The sequence below is a fragment of the Kryptolebias marmoratus genome, linkage group LG7 (genome assembly GCF_001649575.2).
Source record: "Kryptolebias marmoratus isolate JLee-2015 linkage group LG7, ASM164957v2, whole genome shotgun sequence".
In the NCBI taxonomy this organism is placed as follows: Eukaryota; Metazoa; Chordata; class Actinopteri; order Cyprinodontiformes; family Rivulidae; genus Kryptolebias; species Kryptolebias marmoratus.
In genome coordinates this window covers 20,761,079-20,780,864 of record NC_051436.1, presented here as the reverse complement: position 1 = coordinate 20,780,864, position 19,786 = coordinate 20,761,079, and the positions used below count along the sequence as shown (strand labels likewise).

At 37.1% G+C, this 19,786-nt stretch overlaps 2 protein-coding genes across 4 annotated transcripts in view; both read right to left on the bottom strand.

The window, feature by feature from the left end:
• LOC108248851 (GTPase IMAP family member 7-like) overlaps nt 1-5,655 on the bottom strand; it is a 14,034-nt gene extending 8,379 nt beyond the window's left edge. The window contains exons 1-2 of one of the 3 annotated variants that reach the window (XM_025011012.2): nt 3,585-5,623; nt 1,205-2,625 (exon numbers count right to left, since the gene is read on the bottom strand). In XM_025011012.2, coding sequence (XP_024866780.1) covers nt 1,550-2,625; nt 3,585-3,606 — 1,098 coding nt within the window. In that variant the 5' untranslated portion in view covers nt 3,607-5,623 and the 3' untranslated portion in view covers nt 1,205-1,549. Of the gene's footprint in view, nt 1-1,204; nt 2,626-3,584 lie in introns of those variants that run through there. The other 2 variants (XM_017437873.3, XM_037976575.1) reach the window with 2 other exon arrangements.
• Nucleotides 5,656-8,526: 2,871 nt separating this feature from the next.
• Nucleotides 8,527-16,844, bottom strand: LOC108248850 (GTPase IMAP family member 7). Its single transcript, XM_017437872.3, has 3 exons — nt 16,535-16,844; nt 15,713-15,820; nt 8,527-9,756 (listed from the first exon to the last, which is right to left on the bottom strand). The coding sequence occupies exons 2-3, from the start codon at nt 15,771-15,773 to the stop codon at nt 8,735-8,737; spliced, it is 1,083 nt and encodes a 360-aa protein (XP_017293361.1). The 5' UTR covers nt 15,774-15,820; nt 16,535-16,844; the 3' UTR covers nt 8,527-8,734.
• Between the last annotated feature and the right edge of the window lie 2,942 nt (nt 16,845-19,786).

The following is a 19,786-nucleotide window of genomic DNA, read 5'->3' as shown; positions in this document are numbered from 1 at the left end:
TGTACGGTTTGTCCTATCTCACATTAGGGGGCGCTGTGGAGCAGTTTTGCCACGCCCATTTTTGATTCCATTAAAATACTAAAATTTTTCGCGGGGGACAATTTTGGGTAAAGTTTGGTGACTTTTTGAATATGTTTAAACCTCCAAATTAGCGTTTCTCTGCGGACAAGAAAAATAATAAGAAACAGTACAGATTCAATAGGCCTTCGCAGCGCTGTCGCTGCTTGGGCCTAATTAAGTAAAATCAAGTCTCAGTTGGGTCAGCGGTGACCATGAGGAAGAAGCTCCATTAAATAAGGTGTGGCAAGGCTATTTAAAACCTTTACAACAAACAAAAGAATTTTAAAATGAACTCTAAAATACATAGGCAGCCAGTGGAGAGAAGCCAGGACAGGGGTAATGTGTTCTCTCTTACATGTTCCTGTTAAAAGACGCGCAGCAGCATTTTGCACCAGCTGCAGACATGTCAGTGAGGACTGGCTGACTCCGAAATAGAGAGAATTACAGTAATCCAGCATAGATGAAATGAAAGCATGGAAACTGTTGCCTTGAAAGAATAGATTTTACCTTTGCTAATTTTCTTAAATGATAAAAATTAGACCGTTGGAGGTAGGCACTAGCTCCCCATGACCCGGAAGGGAGAAGCAGGTAAAGAAAATGGATGGATAAAAATTAGGCTTGACTGTGGCCCTTATTTGACTGCAGAGTTTAAAGGGGACTTATTACGCTTCCTTGAACAAGTTAGGATAGGTCTGTGGGCTGTACAAAACATGTTCATTACATTTAATATACAAAATTATTCTCAGATATTGAGATTTCACCTGATTAGTTCTGCCTGTTTTGAGCTCACTTCAGAATGAGAGGTTTATTATGCAAAAAAGCTGCTGTTGGCCACGCCCCCCAACTCTGTCCCATCTCAAAACATAAAAACTCACTGAAGGACCAGCAAAACAAATGTGACGGTCTTGTTGTAATGAAGTGGGTGGAGCTCCACTTGGGTTGCTAGGTGAGGGGCTGGGCTCAGCTTGGCGTTGCTAGGTAACGGGGATTGTGACACAACAATCCCAAGGTTTTTGAAACAGGTTTTGTTGCAGACACCAGAAAACATTTACTAATTGTCAAGAAACGTCCGGGTGGTTGTTTTTGTGCTTGGACTGTTTCTAGAAAGTGAAACTGTGGCTCAGCAAAAGAAACGATAAACACATAACCCATAAGGTCATTTATTGGTCCACAACACACTGTCAAAATACATACATTCACATAAAGAAAATTTTAAAAGCACATCTAGAGATGAAAAATGTAATAAACAGCTTTTTGCCATAGTACCATTCAACATGTTGAAATTCATGTTTAAAACTGATATATATCTCCTATTAAAACACCACAAAATTGAAATACATGAGTGATCAAAAATAAAGCATTCTTAAATTTTATTTATGTATTGAAACTGAAACTATCAGGAACAAAAAGCTAACATTAGTCACTTATTTACATCTTTATAATACCAATAGATAATTTAATTTTTTTTCCTCTCCTCTCTGATTTCACTTCATACAAATAAATTATAGGGATCATATGTTCTTTCATACAAAGCAGTAAGAGCCTCGAATATGACCCATGCTCCTGTCTCAGCTACATCTGTCACACTGACTGTAGTCTGACCTACTTCTTCTCCTGCTTTCACTATTAATGGAACTATTGCTTCTTCGGCCTTCACCACTGATTCAGCTATCTCTCTAAATCCTTGATCTAATATTTCTTGGTTAGGTAGTGCAACTACTGTTGATGTCTGCCCAACTCTAGAACTGATTACCCAAGCCGAAACAGCTGCAAATAAACCTGTGACCGCCACAACTGAACCTTTAATCCACAGTGTAGCACCCTTCATCTGCTTCTTTAAGATGTTAATTTTAGCTAGTTCTCTGATTTCCTCCTCTGATGTGGTTTTAGATGACAGTCTTATACGCTGTGCTTCCTCTTGTATTTCTCTCTCCACCTCACTGAGGACAGCATTGGTGTAGAATTCTCCAGTGTTTTTCATCAGCATCTTGTCAATGGTGACAAGCAGCTCTGCCACCTGGAACTGGTTGCTCCTGTAATTGTCCTCCTGTTCAGTGTTCTTCCAGTATTTACAATCGAAAACATGGCAGCGATCGCCACACTTCTTCACCAGACCCCTCAGGCCCTCACTTTGACTGACATACTGCTCGATTTTCATCCCCTCAGGGAGCTGGTCACCATGAGTGAAGACCACCACAGCATACTTCAGGGCATCATCTGAGAAATACTGCAATATTTCATTGGTGACGGCCTGCTCCTGCTCTGTGTATCTCTCCACTTTGAAAACAATCAGGAAGACGTGGGGCCCAGGAGCGCACTCTGTGATACACCTCATTAACTCTGGCTTTACCTCATCCTCTGATCTGCCTTGGTCAAAGAAACCAGGTGTGTCAATCAAGGTGATGCTTCTTCCATTGATGCATTTGATTTTTGCTTCAGAAACAAAAGTCTTCAAATCATTAAAGTTTTTAACTTTAAACGCTGTCTCTCCAAAAATGGTATTAGCCAGGCTGCTCTTCCCATTACCACTTTTTCCCAGCAGTAGAATCCTGATTGTGGTTGACTCTGAAGGACAACAATGACAGTAAATCAATAATTTTATTTACTACTGGTTTGATTAAAGTTATTATATTTATTTCTGTCTGCTGAAAAGTGAAAGTTGGGTGATAATGTGTTGCCTGTGACTGTGACCTATCTCCAGCAGTCGTTGGGTGAGAAGCAGGGTCCGTCTTGGACAGGTTTTCAGTCCATCACTGGACCACATAGAGACAAACAACCATTCACTCTCTCACTCACACCTAAAAAATATTTAGAGTTAACATTTAATTTAAAGTATGTTTTTGGACTGTAAAAAACAAACCAGAGTACCCGTAGAAAAGCCATGCATGCGTGGGAGAACATTTAAACTCCATGCAGAAAGGTCTCAGCTGAGAGTTGAACCCAGAACCTTTTTGCTACAGGTCAGTGGAGCAGCTGTTCCTCTGTACAGTCACTAAAAACTCAACCTTACAAATGAAACTTTACTAATTTACTTACTTGGTTCTACAACTTTGCATTCAGAGAACGGTCTGCTCTAAATACTTCAGTAAGTACATACTTGTGTTAAATATAACTTTGTGGGTATATAAGGACACATTTTGGGGTGATAGTATTATATAAAGTTCAGATTTTATTGACAAGCTTTTACAGTAACTACTGTAACAACAAACATATGCACTAAAATAAAATAAAAGTCAATAAAACTAAATTAATTGGAAACCTTACAAGACATAAAGATATTGTCTAACTTTTAAGCCAAGTGCCACTGTTGAAAGTTATGACATCTGGATTTTTATTTTTTGATAAATCTTTGAAAGGTTGCAAATTTCAGTTTTTAAAGGTGTTTCTTTTTTAAGATAATGAAATAAATCGCAAGCTGTAAAAATCAAACAAATCAACATTCAGACTTCTTGTACTGTAGCTGTGTTTTTTATATCATAACTTCTGAAACTAAATTGATTTTAATTTGATTAAAAGTATTTTACCTATGATGGAAGGAATAAGCATAACTTACTGTCCATGCTGTCTCGAAAAGATCTGTCTGTTGAAAACGGCGAGGTGTCTCAGAGACGTATTTTCTCATGCTTCCTTGCTCTGACTTGTCTCATGCTTTGTTCTTTTCCTACCTGTCTGACCTGTTTTCTGGGAGTGAGTGAATAGAATGATAAACACATCAAACTGGTATTTTCTGCAACAGAACAGACTAAAAAATTTTAAAAGAAAATTCCATTTTAACATAAAACTAGTAATTTTATGGGAAAAGTATACCTGTAACTCAGAATTCTTTTCAACCTCTTTTTTAATTCAACTTGTGAAAAACATGAAGATTATGATTGTCTCCTTTGTGAGCAGCCCATTACATTGTTGCTACAGGTTGTGCCTGTATGGGGTTTTTCCAGATTCTCAGGTTTTCTCCTGCAGTCCAATGAAAATACATTGCTACACCCTAAAACTACCCATGGTTTAAACAGTAACTCTCAAGCATATTTTAGAAGAACATCCATTTGTTCTCAGTTTATCATCAAAAAAATGAAGTTTAGCCAAATATTCATTGATATCAGTTTCAGTAATCTTTTTTAGTTTTTAAATATTTTTTCCTACATTTTTATCCCCACTTCTTTTGTTGCTTTAGATACATAAATTTTGTTAAAACAAAGTTAAAACTGAAAATTGTTTCTTATTAGTATTATAGGAACACATGATTTATGTAAAACTATGAGACACTGGCCCAATTCTTCATCCGATCGCTTTCCTGTTTGTGTCACTATTCACTCCTCCCTAGTCACTCCTTTGCCTTTCTGCCACGCCCATCTATGCCTGTCTCTAATCTTGTCAATTGCTTCACCTGTGCCAATTACCTTTTGTTTAAAAACCCGGTCATTTCTCCCACACCCTGCTGGTTCATTGATCTCTGTTCCCTGTCATGCTCTGGTTGCCTTGGATTTATGTTTTGCTCCTCACCTGGTCATTTTATGTTTAACTGTAGTTTCTTTTTGCTGCCACGTCAGCGTTTTGTTTTTGTTTTTTTGTTTTAATAAATTAGTATTCTTTAACATGAGTCTGCATTCTGGGTTCGCCTCCTTCCCCACTCTACGTCCTGACAGTATTTAGATTAATCAAAGGCATCACTACTTACTAGGAGCAGAAACATTGTTGTGATCTGTTTTATTTTTGTAGGAAATTGTTTAAATTATTAAAACAGCAATTCTTAAAGTTCAACTTCCAATCCGGATCCAGACTGCACAAGAAGTCAGTCCTGACAGTCCAGATTTTACTGCATTGCATTGGAATGTGTTGGTACAGTGAAATCAAATTTGTACACTATATTTAAAAAGTGTTTAATTCCTGTCAATAATATGTTTGTTTTGGAAAATACAACATATTTGAGATCTATTATAATAATTTGGGTCCAAGATCCATCAATCACAGCTGTCACATGTATGAGGCAATGTTTATGAGCTTCAGCAATTAGTCAATATTAGCGATGCAGCTAAAGGCTAAAAGGCATTCATGTGTAGTCCTATAGACACGAGAGTCAGTGTTATTACTATGTTTGGTTCTACCCATTGATGTAAGTGGATTCTCAGGAGTAAACATATTGAAAAGTTTATGTCCCTACTGCTTGAAAAATGCAGAAAGTCAGTTATTCTGTCTGTCTACATCTTTGTTGTCTTTTAATATGTATTTACAAAAGAAAACATCTTCACACCTGATATTTAAATTACTTAGAGAGAATAAATGATCATTTTACATAATGAAATGGTTTTGAGCCCTTTTTTGTTTGCTCTGGTGATGGACATGCTAGCAGATGAGGTCAGGCATGAACCCCCATGAACTATGATGTTTGCAGATGACATTGTGATATGTGGTGAGAACAGGAAACAGGTGGAAGAGAACTTGAAGAGGTGGTTTGCACTTGAAAGACAAAGAATGAAAGTCAGCCATAGCAAAACAGAGTCTATGTGTGTGAATGAGAGGCAAGTGAAGATGGTTTGGACATGTGCAGAGGAGGGACAGTGGGTATATTGGTAGAAGGATGTTAGGGATGCAGCTGCCAGGAAAAAGATAAAGAGGAGATGGACGTAGCTGGAGTGAGGACAGAGGACACAGAAGACAGTTAGATGGAGGAGGATGACTCGCTGTGGCAACCCCTGGAAAGAGAACAGACGAAAAAAAAGAAGAAAGGATGTGAAAAACTATGCTTCAGATCATTTAACTTTAGTTTTTGAAGACACTGCTGTTTCATAGCTTAATTTTAGTTTATTTGTGGAAATATGCAGCAATCATAAATTCTTTGAATCTATATATGACTTTTTTTCTCATGATTTGTTTTTCTAACCCACTCACTCTATATGCTTAAATAAATAAGCTGCCACTGCAAGATGTGCACTTAAGGCTTATTTGTGGTTATATTATAGCCACAGCTGTGAGTCTAAGCATAAAAAGTCATTTGTCTATGTGTTAGCAAGATTAAAATATGTAGGAAAAGATGTCTTACATAGGTGGTTCAAGTGCAAGTCTGGCAAGTAAACATGAATATGAAACAAATGTCAGTAAGGAGTGCTAGGGTGTTGGTTGTATTTCCAGTAGATGAAAACATACAGGTCTGACAGCCTGAGCAACATTGACAGGGAGAAGCAGAAAGCTTAATTTGCCAATGTTTCTGCAGCTACTTTCAAATTTAACCCCCCTGAAGCTCTTCTAACAGAAGAGAGGAAAATAAACCATTGTAACCTTGGTTCCATTTGATCTGAAGGCCAAGGGAGGGTTAAAAAGATCATTGTGCTAAGAGCTTTAGTTTTGCTAAAAATATGTTCTAGATGTTTTATTTAAAAGTGAAAACACAATTGGAAATATATATATCAACCTTCAAAGTCTTTAAGAAATGTTCATGGATAGTTCTCTATAAATTTTGAAGAGCAATTCAAAGCCTTGTCATTGTTGTAGTATTATAGTATTGGTTTTGTAAGCTAATTTTAATTATATATTTTAAGTTATGGGGACCAGTCAGACTAGCCATCGCTTTGACTCTTAGGTGGACTTTTGCTTCTTTCTCCACATTCTGTGACCTCTATGAGAACACTGAAATCGCTCTATTACTGATTTCACTGCTGATAGGTTTTGAACTATTAACAACTATTTGACAGAAGATCACTTCAAAAATGACCAAACTATTATTTTAAAAGTACTTTGGCTATTGTTTTTTATATTTTTTGCTGTTTTTTTTCTTTCAATTTAGTCAATACAGTTAAACCTATTTTTATCTCATCCTGTGCTCAGATCCCTTATTATGACACTGAAAACAAGCATTCGGGGAAGAGTGAGACAGTATAACATCCCTCTGTCCTAAGTTTACAGATAACTCCTAAATACGTGGATCCAAATAGATGCCTCAAGGAGCTGAAGATCAAATATGGCTTAAAAGTTGCATTCACATATAATTTAAAATGACCTGTCCTGTGTTTTCTGCCATAACAGTGAGTTAGACAAGACAGCAGAACTGACTGTCTCTAATGCAAACTGAATAAACTGAACACTTGCAAAGAAAAGGAAGTGAAACACAGAGCAGAAAAACTCCTTTGAACAACTTTTTTTTACCATAATTAATAAAAATAGTTTTATTAAGTAAAACAAAGCTTCAAAACACAGAACCTGCTGATTATGATTGACTGATTGATGCAACGTAAAATAATCATACAAACTGAACTTAAAGTTACTTGCTATGTTTAAATTTACTACAATATACTGAAAATGTTTGTCCCAGTTTGATTGATATCCCAGTCTTTTAGGAAAAAAAGTATATAAATTAGATACAGTATCTCTGCAAGCTAATGTAAAAATGGATGCAGGAAGGAAGCTGATTTTATTAGATGATCTGTACATGAATGGCAAGCCTTTAGGAGAAAGTTTGGAGACAATGATATTCCTCAGGTCTGACCATTAATGTAGTATCTCACTTAGCTGTGAATGATTCAGAGTAGTTGGTGACTCCAACTTTTGAGAAAACATGGGAAAATTGACAAATTTTCAGTTGCAGTCTCACTAAAGTCTGATTATTTTTTAACTAAGGTACCAGAAAGCTGTGTGGCTGTATTTTGAGGGGACAGTTTTGGTAAATAATTGCCTATTTTTGTGTGAACGACATGCATAACTGCATTCTTGGCCATGCACATTATTTTGTTGTCCTTCTCTGCCCACATTGTATTGGCCTTGGCTCACATTGTACGTTTGCATAAATTATTTAAAACTGTGCCACTTACACAAGGAAAGGAACAACCACAAATGTAATGAGACATTCTGGAGACAACCTCATAAATGGTGTTCGCCAACTAGTCACAGTCCAGTGAGATACCACCTTTATGTACAGAGGAAACAATACGAATGCAGTACCCAGTTATTCACTGACTGGATGTAAATTTCATAAGGCTTTGTCAGAACATGACTCAGTGTATTTTTTATTTTTTGGTATATCTCAGATATACACTGCCTGGCCAAAAAAAAAGTTCCGCCACCAAGAAAAAAAAAGTTACGCACTCTAATATTTTGTTGGACCGCCTTTAGCTTTGATTACGGCCCGCATTTGCTGTGGCATTGTTTCGATAAGCTTCTGCAATGTCACAAGGTTTATTTCCATCCAGTGTTGCATTCATTTTTCACCAAGATCTTGCATTGATGACGGTAGAGTCTGACCGCTGTGCAAAGCCTTCTCCAGCTCATCCGAAAGATTCACAATGGGGTTAAGGTCTGGACTCTGTGGTGGCCAATCCATGTTTTAAAAAGGATGTCTCATGCTCCCTGAACCACTCTTTTACAATTCAAGCCTGATGAATCCTGGCATCGTCATCTTGGAATATGCTTGGACCATCAGGGAAGAAAAAATCCATTGATGTAATAACCTGGTCATTCAGGATATTCAGGTCGTCAGCTGACCTCATTCTTTGAGCACATACTGTTGCTAAACCTCTACCTGACAAACTGCAGCAACCTCAGATCATAGCACTGCCTCCACAGTTGGGGTTAAATAACTTGTTGCCAGCTGAAACATAATCACCCTGCAGTAATTGTCCAATAGGAGGCTATTTGCTTAATTAAATCCAGGTGGCAACATTTTTTTTGGCCAGGCAATGTATTTTACCTAGTCATAAAACTTTGACGGCTTCTCATCTATATCAGCTGAGTCAGCTTCACCACGACTAACACCTTTATGTTCCTCAGCTGTTTCCTCAGCAGATGCAGCTGTGCCATGTGATGTTGGTGTATCTGCCTCTGTGTTTTCAGCTGCACCTGCTCCTCCTGTTGCAGCTTCTACTATTAATTTTGTGAATGCTACTCCCACCGCTAACATTGGCTCTTGCTTCATCACATCGTACCCTGGACTCAGGAACGCTTTTAACAAAAAGTCTGTGCTGGCTCTCAAAACAGAAGTCAACAACTTTTCATGGACAACAGTTTTTGCCTTCTGCTTCACCTCATGTGGTAAAAGGTTTGGGGATTCTTGCTTTATGCGTAGTTGCTCTTGTTGTAAATCTTTCGTGACCTTCTGTAGCATCCCGTGGGTATAGAACCTTTCATTGTTTTCCTCAATAATCCTGTCCATGGTCTCGAGCAGCTTTTTTACCTGGAACTTGTTGCTCCTGTATTCATCCTCACTGTTCTTCCAGTATCTATTATCGATGACGTTGCACCGATTACCACACTTCTTGACTATACGACTGAGTTCTTCGCTTTGACTGACAAACTGCTCAATCTTCATTCCCTCAGGCAGCTGATCACCATGAGTGAAGACCACTGTGGTAAACTTCAGCACTTCATCTGAGAAATAATTAGTCATCTTCTTCATGACTTCCATCTCCTGCTCTGTGAATTTGTCCACCCTAAGCACAATAATAAAAACATGCGGACCTGGAGCGCACTCTATGATGCACTTCACTATCTCAGACTTCATCTCGTCTTCACACTTCCTTGTGTCAAAAAACCCAGGAGTATCAGTGACTGTTATGCTCCTCCCACTGATTGTTCCTGACACTGCTTGACATTCACTTGTTCCAGACTCGGGAGAATCATTTGGTTCACAGACTTTCGCTCCAAGCAAGGTGTTGACAAGGGTGCTCTTTCCAGCTCCAGTCTTTCCCAAAATGACAATCCTTCGATTAAACTCTGTAAGACAACAACAACTGTATAAGTTACGTACAAACACAGGGTATTTAGACTAAATATTTGTGGAGATATAAAATTAGATGTTTTATCAGAATCAGTTTTATTGCCATTGTCAATGAACAGGGTTCACAGACTAGGAATTTGCTTCGGTGTTCAGGTGCAATAGGTACAAATATATCCATGAAGAAAGACAAAAGGTAAATTTTTTTTTTTTTGCTTCAACCAGTGATGACGTGGCCAAGGCAGAGATTATAGAGTTACGAATTCTAACTGTTCAAGAGTCTGACGGCAGAGGGGAAGAAACTGTTCTTATGGCGGGATGTTCTGGTCCGAATGGACCGAAACCTTCTGCCTGAGGGGAGTGGTATGAACAGGCTGCTTGCAGGCTGAGCAGGGTCAGCTGTGAACTGACCTGCTCTCCTCACAGTCCTGGAGACGTATAGGTCATGGAGAGATAGGAGGCTACAGCCGATCACCTTCTCGGCGGAGCGCACAACGCCCTGCAGTCTGTATCTGTCCTTGGCAGTGGCCCCAGCATACCACACTGTGATGGAGGAGCTGAGGAGGAGTATTACTGTTCTTAATACTCACTTTATTAGGAATATCTCCAGCTAATTTCACATTACTTACTCATTAGGCTAGTTGTGCTTTTGTTGCACATTGCTGTCTTGTTTGTATTGTATTAAACTGTCATAGTCGTGTTAATAAGATGCATTTCTGAAGTAGCAGCAGAGGTAGTTTAAGAGGGAGTTCAAGTGTTTTTGATGGTGGTGATGACTTTGTGGTTTTCCCAACATATCCACAAAATTTACTATCTCAAAATATTTGACAAAGTGGCCCATTCTTCTGGCCTTAACAACAATCAGAGCAAAACCCCAATTCCAAAAGTTTGGCTGTTGTGTAAACTGTAAAAATAAATAAATAGAATGCAATGACTTGCAAATCTCATAAACTCTTATGTTTCTGTTTTATTCACAATAGAACATAGTAAGTATATGACAAGTTTTAACTAAGAAATTGTACATTTTGTGGAGAAAAATGTCATTTTAAATTTGACGGTAACAACACATCTTAAAGAAGTTGAGACAGGGGCAACAAAAGGCTGTAGAAATGAGTGGTACACATGAAAAAGAGCTGGAAGCATTTTGCAACTTTGTAATTTATTTGGCAAGAGGTCAGTAAAAGGACCAGGTAGTAAAAGAGGATTTTTAGAGAGGCTAAATTTCTCAGAAATAAAGAAGGGCAGAAGTTCACCAGTCTGCAAAAATAAAAAATAAAAAGTACAACAGAATTGGCATTCTTAAAAAAATTGTGCTGAAGGTTTTGGAAAGTCTTTTAAGTTGATGTGTCCAAGATTTATTAACTTCTTATTAGTAATGTTTCACTGTAGCAGGTAGTTTTTCTTTGAAATGTGTGTCTGTCAGTCATAAGTGCTGACCGACACAGTCTTATCAGATTAAATGAAATTAGTTAGGATGATTAAAAGCAACTTAGGAATCAAAAAGGCTCAAGCTAGCCATGAAATAGAAACCGCTTCCAGTTGTATGTCAAGTAATGATGTAATGTTTGAAAATTATGTCTTATGCTCCCTGAACCACTCTTTCACAATTCAACCCTGATGAATCCTGGCATTGTCATCTTGGAATATGCTTGTACCATCAGGAAAGAAAAAATCTATTGATTGAATAACCTGGTCATTCAGTATATTCAGGTCGTCAGCTGACCTCATTCTTTGAGCTCATACTGTTACTGAACCTCCACCTGACAAACTGCAGCAACCCCAGATCATAACACTGCCCCCACAGGCTTGTACAGTAGGCACTAGGCATGATGGGTGCAGCACTTCACCTGCCTCTCTTCTTACCCTGATGCACCCATCACTCTGGAACAGGGTAAATCTGGACTCATCAGACCACATGACCTTCTTCCATTGCTCCAGAGTCCAATCTTTATGCTCCCTAGCAAACTGAAGCCTTTTTTGCAGTTAGCCTCACTGATTAGTGGTTTTCTTAAGGCTACACAGCTGTTCAGTCCCAATCCTTTGAGATCCCTTTGCATTGTGCGTGTGGAAATGCTCTTACTTTCATTGTTAAACGTAGCCCGGAGTTCTACTGTTGTTTTTCATTGATTTAATTTAACCAAAAGTTTAAGTGATCAACAATCACAATCATTCCGGATTTTTTTCCTGGAGACATTTCTTCCTCGAAGATGATGGGTCCCCACTATCCTTCCAGTTTTTAATAATGCGTTGGACAGTTCTTAACCCAATTTTAGTAGTTTCTGCAATCTCTTTAGATGTTTTCTCTGCTTGGTGCATGCCAATGATTTGACCCTTCTCAAACAGACTGACATCTTTTCCACGACCGCAGGATGTGTCTTTGTTTAAGAAATGAGAAGCAACTCATTGCACCAGTTGGTGTTAAATAACTTGCTGCCAGCTGAAACATAATCACCAATGCAGTAATTATCCAATAGGAGGCATATACCTATTTGCTTAGTTAAATCCAGGTGGTGACTTTTTTTTTGGGGGGGCAGACAGTGTGTATTATATATATATATATATATATATATATATATATATATATATATATATATATATATATATATATATATATATATATATATATATATATATATATATATATAATGGGGTGCCATTTGTAAAGTTACAGTCAAAAATTAACAGCAATATTTTGGTTTATTTAGCCATGTTATTCATACATTTATAAATGTCATAGTTCTGTACTAGATATTTCACTTGCAAGTTAAATATTTAATTAGCAAGCTAAATATTTAGCTCTACACTAAATATTTAGTTTGCAAACTAAATGTTTATGTTCGAGCTAAATATTTAATTTCCAAACTAAATATTTAATTTCCAAACTAGATATTTAATTTGCTAACTAAATATTTAGCCTGGACGTAAATATTTAGCTTTCAAACTGAATATTTAGCTTGGAAATTAAATGTTTAGCTAATATGTAAATTCCTTGCTGAAAAGCAAAAGGGGATTATAAAAATAAAAGCCGAACGAGAACTGGTTAACCCAGGTCCCGACCTAACCGCTGGCTAAGGCGATGTCTCAGGGGCAGATATTGTTGCAGTTGCTGTAGATCCATGACTGAACGACTGTATGGGCTGTACGCACGCTACACTTACACGTTTGAACCGTTAGAACATCTTGTCCAATGTTCTCTGCTAACACGTTTGACATGTCCAGAGGAAAAGAACAATGATACAATACGATACATGAGAGAAAACTGAAGCAATTCAGTATGGCCAGCAGCAGCTCTTCTTCGTCTACTACTTCTGGTGTTTTTTGGTGGTTCGGCAAAAGGTGTATATAGAGGTTTGGCTTTTATTTTGATAGTCCACTTCCGCTTTTTGGCAAGGAATTTGCATATTAGCTAAACATTTAACTTCCAAACTAAATATTTAGGTCCAATCTAAATATTTAGTTTGGAAATTAAATGTTTAGCTTGAAAAATAAATATTTAGGTCTGAGCTAAATATTTAATAAACAAATTAAATGTTTAAATTTGATTGTTCTAACAGTGAGCTTGAATGTTTGACAGAAACAGGAACTTACCAAAATTTGCACACACTCATGTAACACACACACTGATGTTCAGCAACACACAACTCTAATATGAATGAATGTTTTTGTGTTAGTAAAAATATTTAGTAAAGTTTTAATCCAATGAATTGATTTTCTGTGATGTTAATTTTGACAAACCAGAAAAGATACTTCCTGTAATGTTATTTAGTTAGGATTATAAGAATTTCCCCTCAAATGAAATCCTTCATTCTTTAAGCTTTCTGACACTTTTAGTTGGCTTTTTATTAAAATGTTTTTAACTCTTAGTTAGCCTCCTCGTACCTTTAGTTAGTTTATTCTATTTTAGCTTCATTTCTGATCTGTTCAGCTGAGGTTTTTCAATCCTAGTTTAGTTTATGTTAGCTTATTATCAGTTTATTATATCTTAGTTTGGTTTTCCTCAGTTTATCTTTAGTATGACTTTTTTTTTAGAAAAGTTTAGTTTTGCTTTTTATTATCCTAGTTTCATGGCTTAATTTTTCATCTGTTTATGTTACTTCTAATCATTTATTTTATTTACATTATCTTAGCTCATGTTTTAGATACGTTCAGTTTAGCTTTTTATAATATTTTGTGTTTTCATGATGACTCTATATTTTTGTGTTTTCATGATGTAAAACACTTTGAACTGCCTTGTTGCTGAAAAGTGCTATATAAATAAATTTGACTTGACTTGACTTGAATTATTTGTCTCTATGTGGACATGTGATGGACGTGCGACCTGTCTAGAGTGTCTCCCGCTTCTCACACGAATTGCTGTAAATAGGCACCAGCTCCCTGTGACCCGGAAAGGAGAACTCCTTAAAAAAATGGGTGGATGGATGAGTCTCCACATTAGGGATGTGAAACTAAGTCCTGCCCTCTCTCCCTCACCCAATCATGCTACCTGACCTTTTTTAAAACATGAAATAACTAAATACTGCAAAATGTATTTAAAAAAAACAATATCTGAACACAGCAATAAGGGAAGAACTATGAGAATCAACAAAAGACACCTAAAAAATATCTGAAGTGTATTTTTTTTATTTCACCAATGTCAATATCCTTTTCGTTTACAAGGAAGGTGAAGAGCTTAAAACTTGTCTTGGGACCAGCCAACAGGTCCTGTTCCAGCTTCAACTTCTGGGTTCATGTTGGAGGTGTAGATATAAACAGATGTGGAAATGACAGAGAAATGGATGTGTTTGTCAAATCTATAAAATAACTTATTGCAATATCTCATGTGATCTCAGTTTGTGCTCAGAGTATGCGTTGGGGATTTATCACATCTACTACCACACCAAATTTTAGCACATATCTAGATGAGTTTCGACAACTGAACTGAATTGACATTAAAAGTTTCAGTTTGAGATGTTCATCTAGTGATTACTTTATGAGAGTTTCAATAAAATCTGTTCAGTGGTTCACACAACATTTTGCTGACAGACAGATAAATGAACACACACACACACACACACACACACACCACCCCACCCAACATACAGACTCTAAGGTTCAGCAACACACAACCCTGTAATATGAATTGTGAAAGTTTTTATTTTAGTAAGTTATTTACTACCATTTTAATGACATGAGTTGATTTTCTGTCATCTTAATTTTGACCAACCAGAGAACATACTTGTTATAATGTAAATAAACTAAGATTATAAGAATTTCAGCTGAGTTTAAAGGCCTAGCATTCCCTGAAGAAATACATATCACCTGGATCCTTCTATGTCACAGTTTTTTAACTAAGATCATCTTTCCATGTTGAGAAATGACAGAGCTATGGCTGATTTTGTCAAATATATATATATATATACATATAAAATCTCATAATATCTTTTATCATATATCATATTTGTTGGAGATAACTGTCAGCTACTACCACACTAAACTTTAGCTCAATATGTCATTTCAAATAAATTATATCTATTGTTGTGTTTCCTAAGGAAGATTATCTGTGGTGGCCACCTTGTTAATCAGGTGTAGATGATTACTTTTGTTTCTTATGCTAACTTTTTGAAAGTTTTATTAAAATTAGTCCACTGGTTTATGAGATATTTTGCTAACAGGCAGACAAATGAACACACACATCTACACACATACACAGATGAACTTACATAATTGCTTGTCTTTCATGACAGCAGGATCCTGAACATTGTCTAATTTCTGGGAACTTTCTGATAACTCTTATACTTCCAGAACTACTGTTTTTTTTCTTCTTACATACATGATCAAGAAGCATGAGTCAAATTGCAAAGGAATCACTGGGTTTAGTGAAGTGCTAATTTAAAAGTTGGTTAAATCATCAGCCAAAATTTTAGCTGAATTCATCCTCAACAACAAAAGAAAGAAATAAAACAAACATGGGCTTACCATCAGGGAATGACTGAGAACATGATCCTATCCCCTCAGCTGTCGATTGATGAGACCCCATTTTCCCCTTTAATTTGTGTGCAGTTCAGTTCATAACTGTGATGAACACTATGAAGAAAAAAAGATATTTTAAAATCCCTACTTTAATAATAAAATAATAATAATAGAGAGTTAGGTTGAGATTAATCTTCTGCAGTCCAACAGGCTGTCAGGTTATCATTTTTACTAAAAGCTTTGGTGCTACGTTTGAGGACATTCACAGGCTGTGGGAAAAAACAGGATTCCAAGGCGCGCTGGGACCTTTGATGGCGACGTCGCGCACGCGCCTGAGCTTCAGGATCGATCAGCTGGTGGATCATCTGTTTTATTGGGATTTAATAGTGCACACAGTTGTAGGATTCTTTAAAATCACAATCCTTCAAAAGATAGAATTAATTAGCTTCAACTGCTGTGTTTTTATGTGAGGAGGAATAATTTCCTTTGTTCCTTTTCTAACGTCACCAGTTAAAGAAATGTTGTCTATTTGAGTCTAAAAACTTTAATTTAACCTCAACAATTCAGCTGTAGCCTCGTCCTCATTGTCAGTTCTATTCTTCTTATTTTATTGATTTTTATTTAATGATAATAAAGCTTCACAAAGTCAAAACTTTTACTTTAATCATGGCATTTCAAATATATTTTCCTTAAAAAATATTTTCAAAATTAAAAAAGAAATATACGGTCTCTTCACTCTGTCTTACACATCCATTTGTCCTACATTTCACCCAGAATGACTTCATCGCAGCAGTATGTGGTTCAGATTAAAGGTTTCTTTAGACTTACAGGTTGTGTGGATGTTACCGGGAGCTCAGCGGAGAGAGAAGACTTTTTATCGGTTGACGGAGCGCTAGAATAAAACATGAACAAGTTGTCATGCCTCTGGTCCTCGGCAGCAGCATAGGGTTGCCACCCGTCCAGTAAAATACGGAATCGTCCTTTATTTGGCAAGAAATGTTTTTGTTCCGTATTTCCATAAACGTCTGTCACACACACATTAGCGCTAACTCTCCTCTGTGCAGGTGGCTGCTGTTACATGGCGTTATTTCTGTGCTACCGAGCTGAGCGCGCAGTGGTGGTGTAGCACGCGCACAACTCTGACAAACTGCTCGCGCTCGGCTGTCTGCGCTCGAAACTTAAGAGCTGCGTGACGCTGACACTCCACCCATGTGAAAAATTCCAGCAAATAGGATGAGCGGTTAGTGCTCCTTGTGTGCTGTTAAAACCGTCATTTGTGCTGTTTTTGTTTAAGAAATGTTATAAGTTATAATTTCGATCGATGACGTCTCTCCCCCCCCCCCATATCTTATTCCTAAACAAACCAAAGTGGACCACTTTTTTAGGGCTTCGTTTGGGCTGGTTTGTGCCGGGAATATTTCTGTTTGTACTGCTTTGGTTTCTGAGAGATCACCTAATTTTATTTCAGGCTTTACCTAAACTGATGACGTCTGTGGTCTGTGTTGGACATCAAGCAGTTATGCATTTCGTATTTTTTATGTTATCATGCAAGTTAAATTATGCTGATTTTGAAGCTGTTGTAAAATGTGCGCCTTCTCTTAATTTGCACTTGATTTAATAAAGATTATGAATAAAAAGAAATTTGTCTCATTTAAAGAAATGTTCTTTAAATGGCAATGTCAAGTTGCTCACTAATTGTAGTATCTTCTGCAGTTAGATTATATCATGTTCTGTAGTTAGTTGTTCGCGGCAGTTTACGACAGGAAGCACAGAAGGCTGGGAAAGAAAAGGGAGGGAAAAAGAAAAATAACCTGTGTGTGTGTGTGTGGTATGTGAGTCTGTACGGCGTGGCTGTGGCCTACAAACAGCCAATGAATAAAAACCGTTCAGCTTCCACGAGAGTCACCCTTTGTGTGAGTTGCATAACCAGGGAAAGCATTACAATATTTAGCTTTCTCCACAGTAATTAAATATTATCCTGTCATAATAGAGGACATGACGAGGGGGGTGTAGCTGCAGTTGGGGACACCAATTGCAGCCTACAAAACCTATGACATGGTCTGCGACCGTTATGATGTAACATTTGTAATTTGTATGACCGTTCAACTGTGCTTTTGTTTTGGAGGTGGTCTGAACAATCCTATTCACATCGCTGACTGTTATTTTTGGCTGATTTTTCAGCAAACGGGTTTAAAAAAATGCCATGGCTGATTCGCTTGTTCAGATTCAGATTCTCTTTATTGTCATTCAACATAACATCAAGGATGCACTGTAGAACGAAATTACGATGCATATTAGCACATGACATAAACAGCTTGATAAACTATGAAGTAATGAAAAAAATCAAAACACTAAAATTAAACAAGTAAAATATGTCAGGCATATAAAAACACAAGATCTGTGGGGATTTGGGGTTTTGTGTTTTCAGTTTATTGTTTGTTTACTATCTTGTTTCTGTTTAAGTTATTATTTCAGTTTACTTCTAGTTTTTGTAGTGTTCTGCTTTTGTCATCATTCATTCCTCCTCAGTCTTCTCTTTGCTTGTCTGCCACGCCCATCTCAACTTGTCCTCAAGCCTAATCACTCACCTCGTTACCTCCAGTGTTTAAAAACCCGGTCACTTTCTCCACCACTCTGCTGCATCATTGTTCTTGTCCCCCTGCTCACTGTTCACGTTGTGCCATTGTTTTTGCCTCGATCCATGTTTTGTTCCATGTTGTATTTTTTTCTTGTGTGGACTTAGTTTCAGTTTTGCTGCCAAGTCAGCCTTTTCGTTTGTTTTTGTTTTATTAAATCAGCCACCTCAACATGAGTCTGCAGTCTGGGTTCATCTCCTTCCCCACTATTCACGACAAGATCAAGGTAGAGGTGGTTTAAATAATAAAAAAAAATATGTAGTGAGGTGCATACATTCGCATTTGTGCAATATATGACAGCATGTGTGCAAAAACAATGAACAGGTAGATGAGATACAGTTAAGAGAATGTTTGGTCAGCAGCTGAGCAGATTAAAGACAAAAAAAAATTCTGAGCAGGTAGATGAGATTGTTATTCAGACTTAGGTATTATACAGTGTTCATAAGTCTGATGGCGGTGGGGAAGAAGCTGTCATGGAACCTTACTGTTCTGCAAGACAGGCTGCGATATCTTCTGCCTGAGGGTAGGAGAGAGAACATGCTGTGACTGGGATGAGTGGGGTCTTTGATGATTCTGGTTGTCCTCGACAGAAAGCGTTGTTTGGCCAGTTCCCCAATAGATGTTCCCCAGTGTTGTGGATGAAGAGCGGGGTGTGCTCAGGCTGTTTCTTCCTGAAGTCGATCACCAGTTGCTTGAGCAACGAAAGTTTATACGCTGCGCAAAACCAGAAGTGCACGGCAGCATCCTGGGTTCAATAAAATTCATTTAAGTTTCGTACTTTTTAGTGAACATATTTGAAATGCAACAAGTTTTAATTTATACCATTTCTGACATTAAATGTAAGTGCTCCAAGGATTTTTATGAGCACTCAGCTTTTTTTGGTAGCTTTTATGGTATGAAGTTCTCACAGGGTAAACTAGGATTGGCTCCAACCACACAATGATCCACACCACAGTGACCCAGTGACCTTGTTTTGGCTGTAAAGCAAGAGTAATTTAAGTTTCCTGTTAAAACTATTCCACTAAATAGCAGTCTTTTAAAATTAAATTAGGTATTTGAAGAAAAATTAATATCTTTGGAATTTTTCCAACCCTCTGTCAAATTTGATTTTTGGACAAGGTAAGTAAACTAATACTACGGTGGCCCTGAGGTGCAAAGCACTACAACATTAAAAAAAAAACACTACAACATTAACAAAAACACTACAACGTTAAAAAAAACACTACAACATTAAAAAACACAACAACATTAAAAAAAAACACAACAACATTAACAAAAACACTACAACATTAAAAAAACACTACAACATTAACGAAAACACAACAACATTAACGAAAACACAACAACATTAACAAAAACACTACAACATTAAAAAAACACTACAACATTAACAAAAACACTACAACATTAACAAAAACACTACAACATTAAAAAAAACACAACA